General features: G+C 52.2%; 4 protein-coding genes across 4 annotated transcripts; 2 read left to right on the forward strand and 2 right to left on the reverse strand.

The window, feature by feature from the left end:
• Positions 1–1,164: 1,164 nt before the first annotated feature.
• Positions 1,165–2,580, forward strand: J4E79_001811 (uncharacterized protein; the record flags this gene model as incomplete). Its single annotated transcript, XM_049350716.1, has 1 exon — positions 1,165–2,580. The coding sequence occupies one exon, from the start codon at positions 1,165–1,167 to the stop codon at positions 2,578–2,580; it is 1,416 nt and encodes a 471-aa protein (XP_049214555.1).
• A 907-nt stretch (positions 2,581–3,487) lies between these two features.
• J4E79_001812 (uncharacterized protein) lies at positions 3,488–4,266 on the forward strand (the record flags this gene model as incomplete). The annotated part of the gene is made up of 2 exons (XM_049350717.1): positions 3,488–3,763; positions 3,787–4,266. 2 exons carry the CDS (start codon positions 3,488–3,490, stop codon positions 4,264–4,266), a joined length of 756 nt encoding a protein of 251 aa, XP_049214556.1.
• A 1,159-nt stretch (positions 4,267–5,425) lies between these two features.
• J4E79_001813 (uncharacterized protein) lies at positions 5,426–8,109 on the reverse strand (the record flags this gene model as incomplete). The annotated part of the gene is made up of 5 exons (XM_049350718.1): positions 5,426–6,479; positions 6,531–7,313; positions 7,364–7,788; positions 7,962–7,987; positions 8,043–8,109. The coding sequence occupies 5 exons, from the start codon at positions 8,107–8,109 to the stop codon at positions 5,426–5,428; spliced, it is 2,355 nt and encodes a 784-aa protein (XP_049214557.1).
• A 1,088-nt stretch (positions 8,110–9,197) lies between these two features.
• J4E79_001814 (uncharacterized protein) lies at positions 9,198–17,228 on the reverse strand (the record flags this gene model as incomplete). The annotated part of the gene is made up of 4 exons (XM_049350719.1): positions 9,198–9,230; positions 9,288–13,576; positions 13,624–14,517; positions 14,564–17,228. 4 exons carry the CDS (start codon positions 17,226–17,228, stop codon positions 9,198–9,200), a joined length of 7,881 nt encoding a protein of 2,626 aa, XP_049214558.1.
• Between the last annotated feature and the right edge of the window lie 364 nt (positions 17,229–17,592).

A 17,592-nucleotide genomic window follows, 5' to 3' on the forward strand; every position in this document is an offset into this window, starting at 1 on the left:
CACTATGCTAGTCTTTCACCGGATTGTAGGTGCAGTCGTACTATGTATCTTTTCGCCCAGTTCGACGATGTCACACGGCAAGCTCTGCCTGAGAATTGTCATCAGTAACGACAACGAAAAGCATGTGCCTTGAGCTGCGGAGAAAACCGTTGGTGGACGATCACTTCAGCGATCGAATCGGTCCGAGTCAGCAGCCTCCCGCCCCTGGACCGTTTATGAATGCAAGGGCACTGGCCGCAGAACCACATTAAATCTTGCACGGTCCGATGCCGTATCTCGAGGTGCAGTCACACTGCGTACTGGACAGGATATGAACACCGGCAGTATCAGAGAGCTGTCCCTCGAAAGACGCCCCCTATCAGGCCCTTCGAGTACGTAGACGTCCGTTTCATAGACGCAGGGATTGCTCCTCCACCACTTGACCACATACAAGTCCCTGTTACGCCGGGGCTGCATTGATGTCGCCCTCGAGGAGGTCGAAGTACGTTCACTGTTACGGTTGTGTCGATGTACTCGATGGTCTCATCAGAAGTCTCGTCTGTCGCCTACTCAGCACTGAGCATAAAGACAGGATCGATACCAGCGACAGACCGGATATGCTCGCGAACAACAAGCCACGATAGGAAGTACTCACAGCAATTGTCGGTGGCGCGATAATGCACATGCGGTCGTGCAACAGAGGCGCATAGCAGCTCTCGCGGTTTCCTTGACGACCCTACCATATGTGTCGATGGCTCTACTGGAGTGGGCGGCAGTCTTCCATACTGTACACCACGTCCGCTACTGTCAACTATCGAATGGAGGTCGCTCTTGGCTATTGCACTTGTTACCCATTATATCGAGACAGTTTATGCGACCATTTCAGGATTTGGCTTCACTCGAGACTGAAGCCCCTTCCAGGCAACAGCACATGTTGGCTAGAGAATCTTGCTTGAACATTCCCTATCTCGCCTTCTTTGGTTGCCTTTCGACCCCATTGCCCCGCACCTCCTACCATGTCTACCCTAACCGAACGGATAGAAGGGCACTTATGGAGTCAGACGGGTGCCTACTAACATCTGCCTATGAATACTTAATTCTTTTCCTTCATGTAGTCACTGCTATTGATACTCTCTATTCGTCAACTCATTCCTCCGCACGCTCGCAGACTGTTAATCGTCAGCCATGTCGTTCTCTACAGCCAGCAGTATCCCCAAGGCCAGTATCAGGGACCTCCCCGACGAGCTACTTCTTCAAATCATCCCTCAACTTATAGTCGAGCCGCGCTTTGACCGAAGCGCCTACGGAAACCTAACATCTCTTGCCGCCGCGAACAGTCGCTTCCCCAAAGTCGTTCGAACCACCTTTCACGAGCTTAAAGCACTTACGGTTCCACTCCCAAAAGCATTCGCTTTGTTCCGAACGCTTCGGGATTTTCCCGCTAACGAATGGGCGGATAAAGTCAAGTCTCTCGAAATCACAAATTATGTGACTCCTGAGGCTCGGAAAGCAAACTACGGCGGCGATGAAGACGGCTGCATGCGAAGACCCTGGAGCAGTTCCCGAGAATGTCATCTTCGGCGCAAATTGCGCGCTGGACTTCTACAGTACGGGGATGCGCAACGCCGGTCGAGAATGCCGTCGAGGCAGTTCGCTATCGAGGCCGAGGTCACTTTCCGGACAGATTGCCTAAACACCATCCGGGAGGCTGAGGACGTTAGCAACCGGAACAAGCGGATGTGGGCAGACGCGCTCCGATCAGGTCACAACAACGCTTTCCTTGCTCTGCTTCTTTCTATACTCCCAAATCTCGAGGAACTACTTCTTGGTGGCGGCCATGTATTTCACTATCCGATGTTGCTCAGGGATGCAGACCCGTGGCAAGGACCAATGAGTCCGCAGGTTGATGGCCGACGTCACTGGACCAATGACCCCTCGACGCAACAACTACGAGAGCACAAGTACCTCGCTCAAGTCTTCGAGTCCAAGTACTCTCGCCTCACCAAGCTGGAGCTGCCATCCTCGTGGAGTGGTATAACACTTTCCAGAGCCTACCTGATATCGCCCATATACTACCATTTCGATGACTTACAAACGTTGATAATTCCGGAGTCTGCGCTTCCACCTAGTCACGTCGTGCTGGCCAACGGACTTTTGTTCTCGGTGTTGCCGGTGAGCCTCAAGTCTTTGACTATTGTTGACTGTATGGGTCTCACTACGGGGTTTGTGAGACGCTTGCTGAACGACACTGTTGTCGATCCGACCACTTATCTTCCAGATCTGCGCTCCATCAGCGTCTACTACATCGGACGGCCCCTTTACCCAACGCTCATACATGGAGACATTATGAGAGCGAAAGCACTCGGAATCACGATGGACCGTTTCTTCTTGAACTACGTAAACCCGACAACGACGCTGATGGCTTCAGACGTGGGAGGTCAACCATGGAAATTGACTACAGACGAGATATTTGGAAACGCGAAAATCCCAGCACTAGATCGAGGTGTTTGCGAAGTGGCTGGACATTGGGTGGGGAGCAAGCAAAAAACGGTTCGTCCCACTGGTAAAGCGAAGGAACATTTCCGAAATCGTCGTGGCTAGTAGGTTTCGCGGCGGCTGGCGCCTGGTATGAGGAGAGCAGACTTTCTAAACCGCATCACCGCCTAAGGTACGAGTGCGATCTTGAAATCAAAAGCGAGCGAACTTGATTGTTGGGCTCAATGTATCTGTACTGTCAATCTAGAAACGTATCTTTCATCTCATACTCCACCTGCTGCCCAAGTCAATAGTAAACACTCAAGTACGTGACATAGGTATATCTCCCGTCGTAGTGACGCTAGTCGTACTATACCCATATATAAGAAGAAAGCAAAATGGTATTGCTGCCTTCGTGCCCTGGAACTGTAGCCATGACTGATACGTCGGCATTGTGATCGTTCGGCTCAACTAGGACAAATGCGGGGGCAAGCTAACTCTATTCCGACGCACCCGAGATCGCGTCTGGGCAGGGCTGTGCGGGCGCTTGGTTACCAGCCACCATCTCGCAATTTGCCACCTATCGTCTTCTATCCACCATCCACCATTTCCCATTCCCGTAGCCGAGATGTTTCAATTCGCGATCTGCTGGTGATTCCATGTGAAGTGTGCATGGCACACCGTTGAGATGCTGTTCTTCGCAAGATCGCTAGTTGAGTATTGCGCGATTCACGATTGATCCGAGTGAGCCGAGTGAGCCTTGACTATCTAGGTGCTGTTAAACCGTGTGCATTAGAGGCATACCAGATCACCAAAGAGATGAAATTGGTCGTGTGAGGTGCGAACGTATCCTTGGTATTTAAGCTGACAAGATGCGCAAACTTGACGCCAGGGCGCAGGCGCCGAGCCTGCACGCCTGACGCTCAGCCTCGCCATAGATAGGCGTTGGGGGCCGCTTACATCTATGTTAGATACAGCTCCGCCCTGCTGCATGGGAAACCTCACCCCAAATCCGTTACACTTCAACTTCGCTATGAAGCTCACCTCCTTTGTTATAGCATTTTACCGACTCTTCCTCGTCACCGGAGCTGCTCCGCTAGAGCATAAGGACGATGACTGCACCCAAACCCACAGCTCAAAGGCGACCTGGGACACCGTCGATAAATACACCGTCGAGTTATTCCAAGCGGAAGCTACATTGCGACCTGAACCTAACCTCTGTCTGTTCTACACGCGCGGCTTGAGCGAGACGGCGCGCTGTTACGCGAAAACCAGACCAAATGGCGAGTCTCCAATGACAACAATATGGGTATTTGCATCTTCGCTACATAGTCCCCGCATTTTGCTGATCAAGCCAAGGATGTCTGGCCCAAACAATACTACAACAGCGAAGCCACGAGAACGAATCCATTGCGCTGCATCATGAACAACGAAACCTGGCGAACACAGTATTACACCAACATGTCCAAAGCCTTCGCGTCGCTATGCAAAGTTTTCGCAACAGTCATGGACGCCAGTATCGGACCGGGCGCAGATACTCCAGGTTATGTCAACAAGGGAGGTCTTTGGTTTCAAGCGGAGTTTCCAGTCCTACAAGAGCAGAACAAAATGCTCATGATAGAAGCCATATCGCCAGATGGAAAAGTCGCATGCACATACTGGACGAAAACGGATGTTGTCCAGAACAGTATCCATGACACAAAAATATACGGACGTGGTATGGCTACGGGCAGCGAAGCATGGTTGGACATATTTTCGGTAGCTGACCACTCGCTACGCGAAGACTGGCATATGGGCTTGCAGGGCAAGTAACGTTTATGAAGTTCAATGAACAAATTATTAGATACACCACAACACTCTCGCATCTACCTTCTTCGGGTGCCCTATTCAACCCACCCTTAGCTCGGATTCATCCTCCGGTCCAGTCCGCGTTATTCCTCATGTATGTCCCAATCTTGCGAACGTACTTGAGAAAACCCCAAAAATACCTTGAAAAAGCGATTGTAATGCATACAAGGCTCACTACGTAGCATTTCCGTTGAAATGGGCACTCGCTGTCTAGACAGTTATATCGGGTCACCAGGGCGACGACGCCCAAAGCCGAAGCTGCGACAGTGATAGCAGACCTAACAAGCGGGATAGCGCGAGCATTGTTTGATGGGACTGCGTGCACTTCCTCGAAAGATCCGGAGCCATCATCCAATGCGAGATCGTAACCCTTCAAAGATCCCGCAGCATTTTTGTGGGCATCAGGGCGGACGATTCCCGATCCAGGGCGCTCGTCCTTGAGCGCATACCACATCGTACAGACCAGGATACCGTAGAGTGATAGCTGATGTCCTAGTACGTAGAATAGTAACGAAGTTACCCTCTGGGCTTTGCAGCGTTCGTGCGGGCGCGCTCGATCCAGATGCACCGCATACGCGAGACTGAGGAAACCAAGCATGAAGAGGAAGGCCCCGGGTATGTGAAGATAGCGCCAATAGTGCCAGTTTTTTTGTACGAAGTTGTTGAGGGCAGCTTGTTTTGCGCTCAATGCGCTGGTTGATGGTGTGGTGGTACTCATGTTCAGGTGCGTGCCGTGGTGGTGCAAGTCGGCCTGTCTGAGTCTGGTAGATATAAATGCATTTACCAAGAGTGTTGGTGGAGCGGAAAAATACCACATACCCGGCTTCTGAGCTTGGCGGTTACCATGTATTTCGGTGTACGTTAGTTGTACCACTGTTGGACCATGCTGTACGGGTAAGCGGCACCTTCCTGTCCAAATCACGATGCTAGTGGGCTAGTTACCCACTATGGCCAGTCAAAGTGCGTTTAGAAAGTTAATATTGCTCCTAAAGAGGAATCATTCTAGTAACGAACCAAAATGGTCAAGAACCTACCGCGTCGATGCTAGCGGAAGAGAGGAGGTATACCATGAGAAAGACCGTGCCCAAACGCCCAGCAGGTAACTTTCAAATACAATACTCACTTACATGATGGAGAAATTATTTGCCCAGCCTAGCGGACCAAAGCCCTCGAACCCAGTAGACTGCGCATTCTCGTCATCACTTGCTTCCCATCCGAAGAAATTCTGGAGGTCGTCCAGGTTGAACATGGGTTGCTCGAAAGCAGTTGGCGCGCTGGGAGAAGAGTACATGGTCCCTACTGCATTCTCAGATGGTGTCGTCATGGCCTGGCCTGATGTTACAGTAGAAGAACCGTGACCAGTGGTAGGCGCTGAGAAAGGATAGCGAGTAGTAGCCGTGCGAAGAGTCGAGGGTGAAGTTGCTGACAGTATCTCCTCGACAGGAGGAATAACTGAGATCGCCGCATTTCGCTGTCTAGGAGTACCAGCCATCGGTGCAGGCGCGCCGACAATGCGCCGCGCTTCATTCTCTGATGGATCCTGAGGCGCAATGTAGTCAGCAGAGTGACCACGAGCCAGACTGTCGCGTACAGTCTCCAACCAGCGCTCGGAGGTGATACATAACGATTCAGCAAGCGGGTACATGAACGCCATCTCCCGCAACGCCTGGTTGTTGTACTGCACTAACTCGACTGTACGACCAATTACAGTTCCTGCGTCGGGCTTTGATACGTCCAGAATCCGAGCGATATAGTAGAGCATGATGCGACTACTGTTGTAAACGAATGAAGGCAGTATGGAGTCCGCAAAGTGTTTGACCCCGTGTTGGAGTATGTGTGAGACTAGGACCGACATACGCTGCGCATGCTCAAAGCAGACGTCTTGCAGATGACTTACAAACGCTTGTCGATCAGTAGGGAAGACGAACGGCTCCTGGTTTTTGAACAGATCAGGGAGAGCGATCCTATGTACGTCGCACATAACGTGATGGTACATGCAGTGGATGAGGAGGAGGGCACCTAGCTGATGTGTCTCGCGCCGAATGTAGATGTTGTCCGCGGAGAAATCTAGCCAGGATGGCAGGCTTTGTTTCCACGACTGTATGTCCTCAATGAGGACGGCGAATCCTGACTCTGGAAGCCACGGCGGTTGTTCTTCGTCCATGTGCTTCACAAACCTAAGCCAAGTCAGCAATCAAGACTCGCGAGCTGATCCTAGCCACACTCACCGAAGAACACGTCGCCAGATACTGACAATGCGCACATAGTACGCGGCCATGCCCAGGTTATCCGCCGGCTTCTCTGGAATGTCCTCTGGAGACATGAGTTCCAATAGTGTGCCCCTCTCGAGCCGCTCCGTAATACACGGGATCTGTAGTGAGAACTGACGCTCGTTGCACGGAAGCTGAATCTTGAGGTCTCTTTCATTGAGTATAGTGAGGTGGTCGACGCCACTACCAGCCCAGACATCAATCATATAGCACGCCCACATGAGTCTTCTACGCGACTCTCGCACAGAAACCTCGTTTGGACTTCCTCCTAATTCCTTACAAAGCACATCTGGTGACACTTCATTGTTGAGCTGTAAGGCATGCGCCATACGTATGACAAGGCCGGTAAGAAGAAAAGACCCAGCATAGTTGCCATTGCGAGCTTCCTGGTCGTGAAGCAAGACCAAGACCTTGAGTTTGGTAATTGAGATGGTGCTGTAATCAGCGAAGAACATCTCTTCCGCGACTTTAGCCCACTGGCTTCCGGCTGACTGGATCAGATCTTTCGTCAAGGGCGAGAACGACTCACTGTAGTCGAGAGCGTAAAATCGAGCACCCAATGCACACATTATGTGCAAGAGGGCTTGATCGGAGGCATCCACGAGCTGTCCTTCGTCTAGCATTCGAATGAACGAGGGCTTGTGCTCGAACGCGAACACGCGGATGGGGTGGACGTTGTTGAAGTAAGCATCTAACAAGGCATGAAGTTTGATTCTGGGTGGCAGCTGCTGGGAAAACAACCTGTGCGGATTCGTAAGTTGGATGCACGCCAGTAAGATCGTAAAGCATACCATAGTAGGCCCGGCGGACACCCAGATACAGCAGGCTCGCTATTCGACAGTGAGCCGAGCAGCCTAGAAGGCTCTCGAGAATCCCGGGGAGTGTGTGGCGGTATCATCACGGAATCGGCGTGCGTGTCTGAGGCAGGAGTCGCAATGCTCTGTACCCAGGCTGGCTCCACCTGCTCAGCATCGTATATACATGAGGTTCTGCGCTGCTGGCATCTTATGCAGTTCGGTCGTTCGCCGGAGCATTTGACTTTGGAGTCTCGACAGGGAATGCAGGATCGAAATGTACGTTTACGCTTGATGCCTACAACAGGCTCGTACGCCGTGCTTGGTCTCTTCGCAGCAGTGGAAACACCGCCATTCTGCACACAGTCTAGCTGTAGCCTTTCGCAGTTCAGGCAGCCGTTTGGGCGTTCATCGCACTTGACCTAGATGGTTGTCAGCTACGTTGGGCCCTGATTTATGGTTTTCCGGATGTCCTAGGCCCCGACGCCAGAACTACGACCATCACGACAACCTGATGGTCGCTCGTCGGATACCCATTGCCTTGGTATGGGTATGTAAAGAGAGGAATGATATACAAGAGACCATGAGATCCTACCTTTCTTGCACGGCAAGTAGCGCAGGCTGTCGAAACTCTGTTAGCACACCTATCGCCATATATCGAGGCCATGTCGCGTACCGTTGACTGGTCTTCTGCGCTTCTTAGCAGCAGTCTCTGGGACGGCGGGCGTTTCCGGCGACTCCATGTATCGTTCGGTTTGTCGCTCGGGATGTCGCGTCGTTCTGGAGTTGCGAAAGAGCGACGGCGGCGCGACGACGACCCAGACTTAAGGCGAAAAATGACGTGCTAATCCGTTGGGATTGGCTCAAAGCACGCGGCCTAATAGTGGGGTCATGCTGTGTTCGGGCAGGTGCGGATCGCATTCCCCCACGAGCTAGCTGTTTGCGTGCCTAGCTCATGTATACCCTTTCCCTGAACCCCGCAATTAAGGAAGGCCAACTCTCAAAGCAGACGATATTTGGCTTATTTCCAGTGATCTAGAAGGGGCACGAGACCCTTATAGTGTTTGCGGCTCAACTAGAGTGTGAAACTCCAGGACTTGGCATGACCTTGGCGTTGAAGCTGATCATTGCAACGAGCCCTCAACATTAGACCCTTCACACCCAACATATACGCACCAACGTATGTCAAGACGGGATAATGACTCTTCCAAAAAACGTGCACGGATACGTCATCTGAGGCACCCTTGTGCTGAATAATCAATCACTGATAAGGCACACCGGATATGGCGACTGTCTAGCAACAGATACACAAACAACATCATACTAGCTTCGATACCTCAAGACGCAAAGCCTCCAGCATCATGATCTCGCCAGCCACGTAGGTTTATCTAGTCAGAGACGTAATGCAAGGGAGATCAGGTCGCCAGCAATGCAAGTACACGGATTCCCCTAGCCAAACAGGCAACGCGCCAAGCAAACGCCAGATAAGCACGATCACAAGACCAAAACGACACGCCAGCGAACGCAACACGCGTACTGCCTCTGCACCTGCATCATTTGATCAATCATCAGGCTAGCGAACGGAGATTTTATCCGAAAGCCGTAAATAGTTCCGCTAGACTCAAGATGGTGTGTTGGATGGAACAAGACTGCGTTGCATCGACAATGGTAAGATGGTGTATCGAAAACTTTGTCTATTCGGTATCCGCAATGCACCTTTCAATGCCACATATCAAGCTATTTACGCCAATGCGAAAAGCATCCAAAACACCGTGCCATGTCTATACTAAAAGCCACTTACTCACATGTTCGTGAGTTCACTCATTGAGGATCAGTGATGTCTGTGCACGCAATCCCATTCGTACTGCAGAGAGACGTTAGCGGAACGTGCGTACGAAGGATGAAAAGGTTCTTGACTTACCACTCTGCCCTCCTCATCGCCGGTATAGACATGGTGAGGCATCGGCAATATACACGTGATGGGTGCCGCAGACGAGGGAGACGTTGGATCACTGTGATTGAGCACATTGATGAGGTTCGCAGACCATTTGCTGGGTACTGAGGTTGGAGTGGTGATAGTCGGGGGTGTTGGCGTCAGATGGAAGATTTTGACGACGCCTCTACGATGTCCAGTGAAGATGAGTTCGCGCTCACACCACTCATTGCCCACACCCTCATACACAGCGACAGCTGTGATACTATCTGCGTCGTCTTCGCTATCGCAGATATCCTCGTCAAGCAGCACTGCACCGTTGAGTGTAGTGACGATGAGTCGGCTTCCGCAAGCAAGTACAATGTGTCCTGTGACGCTATTGATCCTAGCCGCTTGAATCGGTACTGGGTTGCGCTTCTGCCGTGGGCCTAGATCGAGCTCGCGAACAAACTCGTTTCGATTCAAGTCCCAGAGGAACACACGTCCGTCGAGTGATGCGGATAGGAATGCAGAGAAGGCGCGGCTTGCGGCGAGTGTGATGACGGATGACTTGTGGCCGAATAGCGTTGTGGCGTTCTGCAGGTCGATGTGGCCTCTTTCAGCTTTGCTCATGTTCCAAATCGCGAGTGTACAGTCTGTTCCTGCAGTGATGAGGGTTCTACCGTCAACGAAGAGGGAAGTTGTCAGCTGGCCAGAGTGTAAATGCTCGAACAGCCCGATGAGCTTCTTGGAGTGTGAATCATAGAAACGCACGCTGCCATCCGTGAAACCCCACTCCATATAACGATCATGATGCGGCGGTATGTTGTGCCGAAATGGTGCTGAGCAAAGGAGCTTGTCGCTCTTGCTGATGTAGTTGAGAGATGAGATGCGATCGTTCGACTCCAGTAGCGTACCGGGAACCCGATGTAAGCTCTCCGCTGACGTGTCGAGTTTGGTTGGTTTCGTGACGTTTTCTTTCTGTGGGTGCGGTCGCTGGAAAACCTGTGGAGGCGTCTGTCCAAAATTGTTGATAACACTAATCTTCTGTGCGCGCTCCTTCTCGTCAGTAATCGAATCGAGATCGATTGCACCCTGGTATGTCATGTAGTGGAAGACATTTGCAGCCTCGATTGCTGCTTCGCCTCGCTGCTTGTAACCGAAGATGAGGTCAATCCAATGATGCAGGTTCTGGCTGACGTAAGGACTTTCCAAAGCCTCACGCTGTTTGGCGATGAAGATGGCTGGGTCGCCCTTGGCCCACGGAGGTAATTGAACGTTATCGATCTTCGAGCCATCGGATCGCAAACCGAAGTTGTATCCATTAACGTTGGTCAAGAAGTCAGGGAGAAAGTAGAACTCTGGGGTAAGCTCGCGTACGTCGGCCATATTCTTCGCAGACACCGAGTCCCAGACATTTTGGATCGAGTAGAACATTCGGTCAGCGTGATCCCATGTACCACCCTGAATGAGGAAGAAGGCCGCGCTGAAGGGTTGAAGTCGCATCAGATACGACGCGACGGTCATGGCGGACGAATAATGAGTCCCGTAGTGGAAAGCGTGACTAGCGTCTCCCATCTCGGCAAACGAGCTAAACCTCTCTCTAATGAGGTGCTCTTGCTTAGGATCCTGAATACCAATAGGTTTGCGGAGGTCTCGAAAGTTGCTCGGGTCGCTCAAATCCAATTCTTCGCTGTGGTAGTTCGATAGCACCCACGGGAAGACCGGGTACTGGGTCAGATCGTTGAACGTCCTTCCAGCGAGTGTATTGACGAACATCAGATAATGGAAGTTGGACATCTCTCCTTTCAGCCACTTCTTGGTCGCCGGATGAGCGGAAGCAGAACCAAATGCTGATGCGAAGCGCGATCCAAATGTCTGTGGTGCTTCTTCCGGGTTGCGCAGAGAGTCAAGGCGCCAGGATATCTCAGAGTTGGCATGCTTGTCCGGATTCGCGACATGCGAAGCTCGTTGTAGGACCCTGGAGTGGATGTCGTTTCGAGCCTGGGCAGAGACAGCTGTGAGAAGGTAGCTGCGGCCATCGTCAAAGAAGACTTCGATTCCAACATCGCGGTGAAGGAAGCGCCGCTTGGAAATACTAATAACCTCAGTCCACTTCCAATTTCTCACTGCATCTTCTTGGCTCCTTGGTGGTGGGCGACGGGTAGTGACAGCTTCTTTTCCAGCTATGACTTGAACGTAGGGGTCGCGCTCATCGGGTGGTGCCTGCCACACGCGTACGATCTCGCCGTCTGACCTTTGGAAGAAGTCGTCCAGCAAGTAAAGACAGTCTTTTCCTACGATGAGGAGGCCCTCTATTGCTTCCAGTCCGACTACCCGAGAGATATTGCAAACGTACTGCACCTGATCGCCGCGATTAAGGCTCCGCATGACCTTGCGGTTCTTGTCTTCGAAGCCGTCCTCATCTTCATACATCGCTTCGACCATCTCAAAGTCATCGTCGCTAGCAGATTCCGGTTCTTCCGTCGGATCACCCGATGCACTCACGGAAGAGGCAGACCTAGTTGATCGTGCCTTGATAGGGGTGGCACCAACAGCTTCCTTCGCTGAAATTGCTGGCACAGTGGTATCCAACCTGGGGCGCTCTCGTGGATCTGTGTCTTTACGTTTGGGTTGATATGACTGCTCTCTGCTAGTGTTATCGACGACGATACGTAGTCGCTTTCGATCACGGCCCTCAGTTTCGTCGAGCCGCCATCTGGCAGGTGGACTGTCTTCGAACAGACCACATGGGCCTTTGAGTTGGTGGTCAAGCTTGGCTAAAACTGTTGCCATGTAAGTAGCGTTATCCTGCTGGTCTTGAAGGACGCGCTGATGCTTGATGCGTTCAGAAGCGTGTATGTTGGATCTCCAGTGGTTTGTTGAGTTTTCATGGTGATTCCAGATGTTATCTGCGGCAAGCTCATCAGATTGCCACTGCTTCAGCTTCTCCTTGCGCTTGGCGATTCGCCTCTGAGAGGTCTCTTCAGTCTTTTTGTTTTGGCTTTGCGCGAAGTCTTCCCACGATTTAGTCATTGAGCCATAGAAGAACTTGTCCATCTCGGTCTTGTTCTTATCGAGCCACTCTAGGAACGTTTCATTATCAAGTTCGACAAGCTTCTGAAAGCCATCGTAAAGATCCTTCGTGTCGCCGTGGATGGCATCGGCCAAGATCATAGATGTTTCGTGAGGCTTTTGCACCATGAGCGACCTCCAAAAGTTCGCCGCCGCAAGACGCACGTCCGTGTGTTCAGACGACAACTGTGTATAGAGAAGATAGCAAATCATCTTCAACGAGAATGTTTCGTTGTTGACAGAAGAAAGAATGATAGGCTGCCAATACATCATCTTCTCGATAACTGCCGTGGTAGTTGCACCACTTTCTGACTCATCAGACTCCGCCAAACGAAGCAGAGCAACTCTCAAGAAGGTGTTACGAATTGATGAGATAGGCTGAGTGCACAGTCTGACGGACTTGATAGTCGCAATATCCGGACGTTCGAGATATTCCAAGAGGAAGCCAGCGAAGTCGAGCAAGGACTCTGCACCTTCAAGAAACCATCCCTCGAAGACCGCTTCGGACACGTGGATTACAAAGCGTTGCAGATTGAGGAGAACGCGCGGTTCGTGCAATAATTGCTGATCAAACTGGAGCGCATTCTTGACGGACGAGAGGGTTTGCCGAAGAATGTATGACTCGAAGTATGCTTGATGTTCTTGAAAGCCGGGAGGCGTCTTGAGGAAGAGACCTAAGCCAGGAAACTCTTTGCGTGTGAATATCTGGTCCTTGAACACGTCGAGAACAACTTCCAAAGTCGCTTCCACCACGGAGCTACCAACCTTTAGTGCCAAGGGAGCAGCGTACTTTGGTGATAGTATTGGGTTCAGAGAAGGTTGCTGAGCGGCCTTCTTCTTATCCGCCGAGACGAGCACAAATGATGACGCTCTGCGGAAAGGTAATACGCGTCGAGACGCAGGCGAAGGTGATACGTCAACGTTAGTCGTGCGAACCACAGGCGCTTCATGCCCGTTGGCTCGGGAAAGCGGTCGGATCACAACGTCTTGGCCCTCAAAGGTCAGTGCGGACCCTCTCGAAAGTAATTCTGTCTCAGCGCTAACGCTGTCAGATGTGACAATGACTGGGTACAGGACGAAAAGCAGCTCTTGGACGTAGTTGGACGAGTGGGTATAGTCGCGAAACCCTTCCGATCGTGAATGTAGCTCAGACAAGAACTGGATAGCAGAGTTCAGAACAACGGCAAAGTCATTCAGTCGATCTGTCTGAGGAGCCCGGGTATCTAGAATCATTAGCATGGTTGTTAAAAAGTGGCTGAACTTAACTCACCAACTGTTGGCTGCTTGGCATTTAGCGACATTGTTCTACGACGCCCTCGAGTGACTGTGCCTTCGCCAGTCTCTTGCTTTGGTGTGCCATCATCGGCTCGGGCGAGGTCACGGTCGCGGACAATCGCTCGCAGGCCAGTCTCCAACATCGCGGTGATTACTGGGAATATTTCAGGGTACCAAATCCTGAGCTGAGACTGAGGTGAATGCGCGATAAAGATGTCGACCAGATTGAAGACGTCAAAGTCGCGCTCGAAGTCAATGGTTGCGACATCGCGACCAAAAAGGATCGCGAAACAGATAGTCCAGATGCCTGGTGTATTCCACCAGTGGCGCAACCTGTTCTTCATTAAGATGAAGCCTCCTGTCTTATCCCCAAACTTCTTGACGTAGTGCGAACCATTGATCACTAGCAGTCGAGCTAAGATCTTTGCCCCAAGAACAACGACTCGCTGTTCAGGTTCGGCAAGGAGATAGAGCAGCCACTTTCCCGTGACATTCTTCGCAAAACGAACGATTTCGTGCGGGTTCTGAGGATCGCAGAGAAGTTCCGCCAGAAGAGTGAGGATGGCGATGCCCAAATCGGGTAGGGATAGTGGTGGCGAACTGCCGCCGCTTTGTGCCGGGCTGTTCGAGCGTGGTGTAGACTCTGGTGTCAATGTTGGTGGTGTGCCTTTACGAAGACGAGCAATGCTCGCTTTCGGTCGCAGTGCTCGTTTCGCATATGATGCGCGGCTGTCGTGCAACGCATATGTGACGAAAAGAGATAGCGATCTCGCATTTTCCCCGTTGAAGTTGATGATAAGTAGCGCTTTGAAGGCGGCAAGAAACAGCTTGAACGTTGATGGAGTGAAGTTTTCACCTTTGAGAGCATCTGTGAGACGCTTGACAACACCTGTAATGGGTCAGCTAAAGTTGACTCGCCATGTCGGCATACTTACGGATCCTGTGGAATCGCTTAGCGTTGTAGTGATGGTGCTTGCTGCCCTTGGCAAAGTGCGCAAATTGCAAGTAATACAGCTTCTGCGTTTCCAACGAGGTAGCTCTACGCCAGATCTCCAGATCAACCAGAAGTACTCTATACGCAAGTGGGTTGATGATGAGTGACTCGGTTGGCTCGTTCTCATCGTATCCAACGAATCGGAGGATGATGCGCAAGAGCTGCATAACAAAGTCTTCGCAGTCTTCTGGTGTCACATCTAATGAGGAGGGGTTGCGCGGCACCAATCCCCCCATGGCGAATCCAATCTTCTGGCGCAGAACCTCTGCCAAGACAGCAAACCCGTTGCGCTGCTCCATTGCCTCACAATTGCGCCAATTGCCCCCAACAGCTTCCAGCAGAATGTTGACAGAGCGAAGCATGCTGTCTAAAGTCTGGGCAGATTGCACCAGCTTCAAGCCGACAGCCACACACCCGCCAATGCGCCAAATGGCATCGTCGAGTGATTGTGGAACGACAACGACAGGGTCACCAGATAGACGTCCAAATCCTCGTGGCTGAGACAGTGCATCGTTGACCGAAGGTACGGCAGCATTGATGATGATCGGAGTACTATGAAGTCTGGTATACTTATGCAGAGTTTTAGCTGATTCGCGCGATAGTGATCGGATTAGTTGGGACTCATCGATGGCATTTCTGTCATCGTCGTCCATTACGGAACTGGGAGAGAAGCTCAGTATTATCTTCGATTCAGGCATGAGATGGCTTGCATTGGCCCGAATAGCTGCTACGATGTCGGATCGTTCCTCTCTCCCAGGATGTAATATCTCGTTGTGAACATGAAGCTCAGCAGAGGTACGGTAGGTTTGAAACGACCCGAGCCTATCTTGGAAGTTTCCACAATAACGCGGACCAAGTTTATGATATACAGCGATCAGCTCATCTGACAGCGGTTCAGAGAATAGATGGAAGGAGGCGACTGAGAGCTTAGAGGCAATGACGTTTCTACCCAGCCGAGGCGCCAAGTTCCGTGGTGTTCCCAAGAACGCGAGTATGTGGTGTTTGGACACGCTAGAAGACATGGAGGCAAAGCTATCCTGGCTGCTATCCAGTAACGGAGGATGCGAAGGGTAGTGGGCCTTCATAGTCTCGGTGAACTCACCATCGACGAAAAGAGATGCCTTAGCAGCGCCGATACCGATAGTCTTGGCTCTCCGATGAACCACAGCGATGTGATACCACCGGCCTGCTTCGAAACGAGGAGCTTTCTTGAATCTGACACTGGGTATGACACCAGTAGAATGACCCATGTAAGTCTGCAGGATAAAGCAACGCGTATCCCTTTCCAGATATGCCATGAGAAAACACGTTTGTGTATCGTCGTATGCGCCGAAGAGGGTGGTATGGCAGTCGGCGTCGAACCTTTCGACCCTTACCCAAGCAGCAAATGTATATCCGCCTCCGGGGGACATGGGTGGGAATGGACGACCAATGTCTGGAAGTTCAACAGCGCTGAAGCCATGCAAAGATAGATCGAATTGTATGAAAGGCGGGTCGCGGGAGGAGCGCATGCCACGCAAGAGAAACTCGGCAGCTGATTCAGAAGACGCTGCTTTGCGGAAGAGGTAGTATGCATCGTCCAGCTTGTTGATGCCGTACTGAATCAGGTCGTCGGCCAGCTCTTGCAAGAGGCTAGCTTCTATAGGGGCGCATTTGTTCTCAAAGAGCAGGGGTAGGACACTGCTCAAGACGCCAGTGACGTGCAGCGCAGCTTTGTTGTAAGATGAGATGGAAGTGATTTCCAGGATGGCAAGCAGCACCGATATGGAAAGAGCCTTGGAGCGCGTGCCCGGGGCATCTTCACCAGAAAGACCCCGCCAGAAGTGGAAGATGGTCGGAATGATGTCTGGATTCTGCAGTATCTCATTGCCGCTGAATATAGCCCGCACCTGGCTGCGTAGTGGGTCAAGATCGAGATCGGTATCGCTGTACACGGACCGCGGGCTAGAGACTACGATCTCGGTAGGCTGCGAGTCGCCGCTGGCTGCTGCGTCCTCGTCCTGCTTGGGTTGTGCGACTTCGACCTTCTTATCGATATCCCTGAAGATGCGTGTCATGGTCTCCTCGCCCAACGCAAAAGCGAACAGGGTGCCGAAAAGCTGCTCCTGGCCGGCATCGTCACGCTTGCTCTGCGACTGTCCGCCAAAAATGCCAGTGCTGGCCAGGGCTTGTTCCAAAGCACTCCAGCCGCCGTGCTCGACGCGCTTGGCGAAGAAGCGCCTGTTACCGGCATGCTCGTTCAGCGCGTCTGACAGGACATCGAGTGTTCCCTTGATCACCTCGAAGAAGTCGATGCGGTCGGGCGTGGGCAGCTCGGCGGGTTTGTAGAAGCCGGAGAGGGAGCGCAGGGTAATGAGGAGAGTCTCGAAGCCGCAGACATGGCGGAACGCGTCTTTGGTATGGGTTTGGTCGTTGGACTCGATCAGCAGCTGGCGCATGCGGCGGAGGGCGTTGCTCTGGTTGTGGAGGACGTCGGCGGTCGGTGGTGTGGTCTCGGAGGCCCTGATCAATTCATCCGCTAGGCTTCGGAGTTCGGCTATCTGGTTATTCATCGGCGGCAGTCGTGAGGCGGCCGTGGAGGACCTGTGCGGCCGCGTCGTCGCCATGTTCAGGCGAGACCGCTGCTGCGGAGTTTGGGCGGAGGTGATGGCTGCGCGGGTAGCACCTTCATGTCTCCCGAGCCCCAAGCCCGCACATGAGACCTCAACTTGCGGGGAATACTAGTCGTGTCGTTTGGTGGTGGGCGGGCGCACAATGAGGGCTGATTACGGCGGGCGGGCTCCGCGCTCGTCGTGGTTGCTGCTAAGCTGGTCATCGAAGCTGATCCCTGTCAGTCCAGAGCTCAGCCAGGCTACAGGCGCCCACGCGCCGAGCAACGTCAAGTCGCCGCAAAGCAAGGTACTGATAAACAGTGCACCAGCACTAGGAGCTGTGCATATCGCCTACCAACACAGTTATGATAAACACGCG

Source organism: Alternaria viburni (assembly GCF_023758015.1).
Source record: "Alternaria viburni strain BMP 2772 chromosome Unknown scaffold_3, whole genome shotgun sequence".
Classification (NCBI taxonomy): domain Eukaryota; kingdom Fungi; phylum Ascomycota; class Dothideomycetes; order Pleosporales; family Pleosporaceae; genus Alternaria; species Alternaria viburni.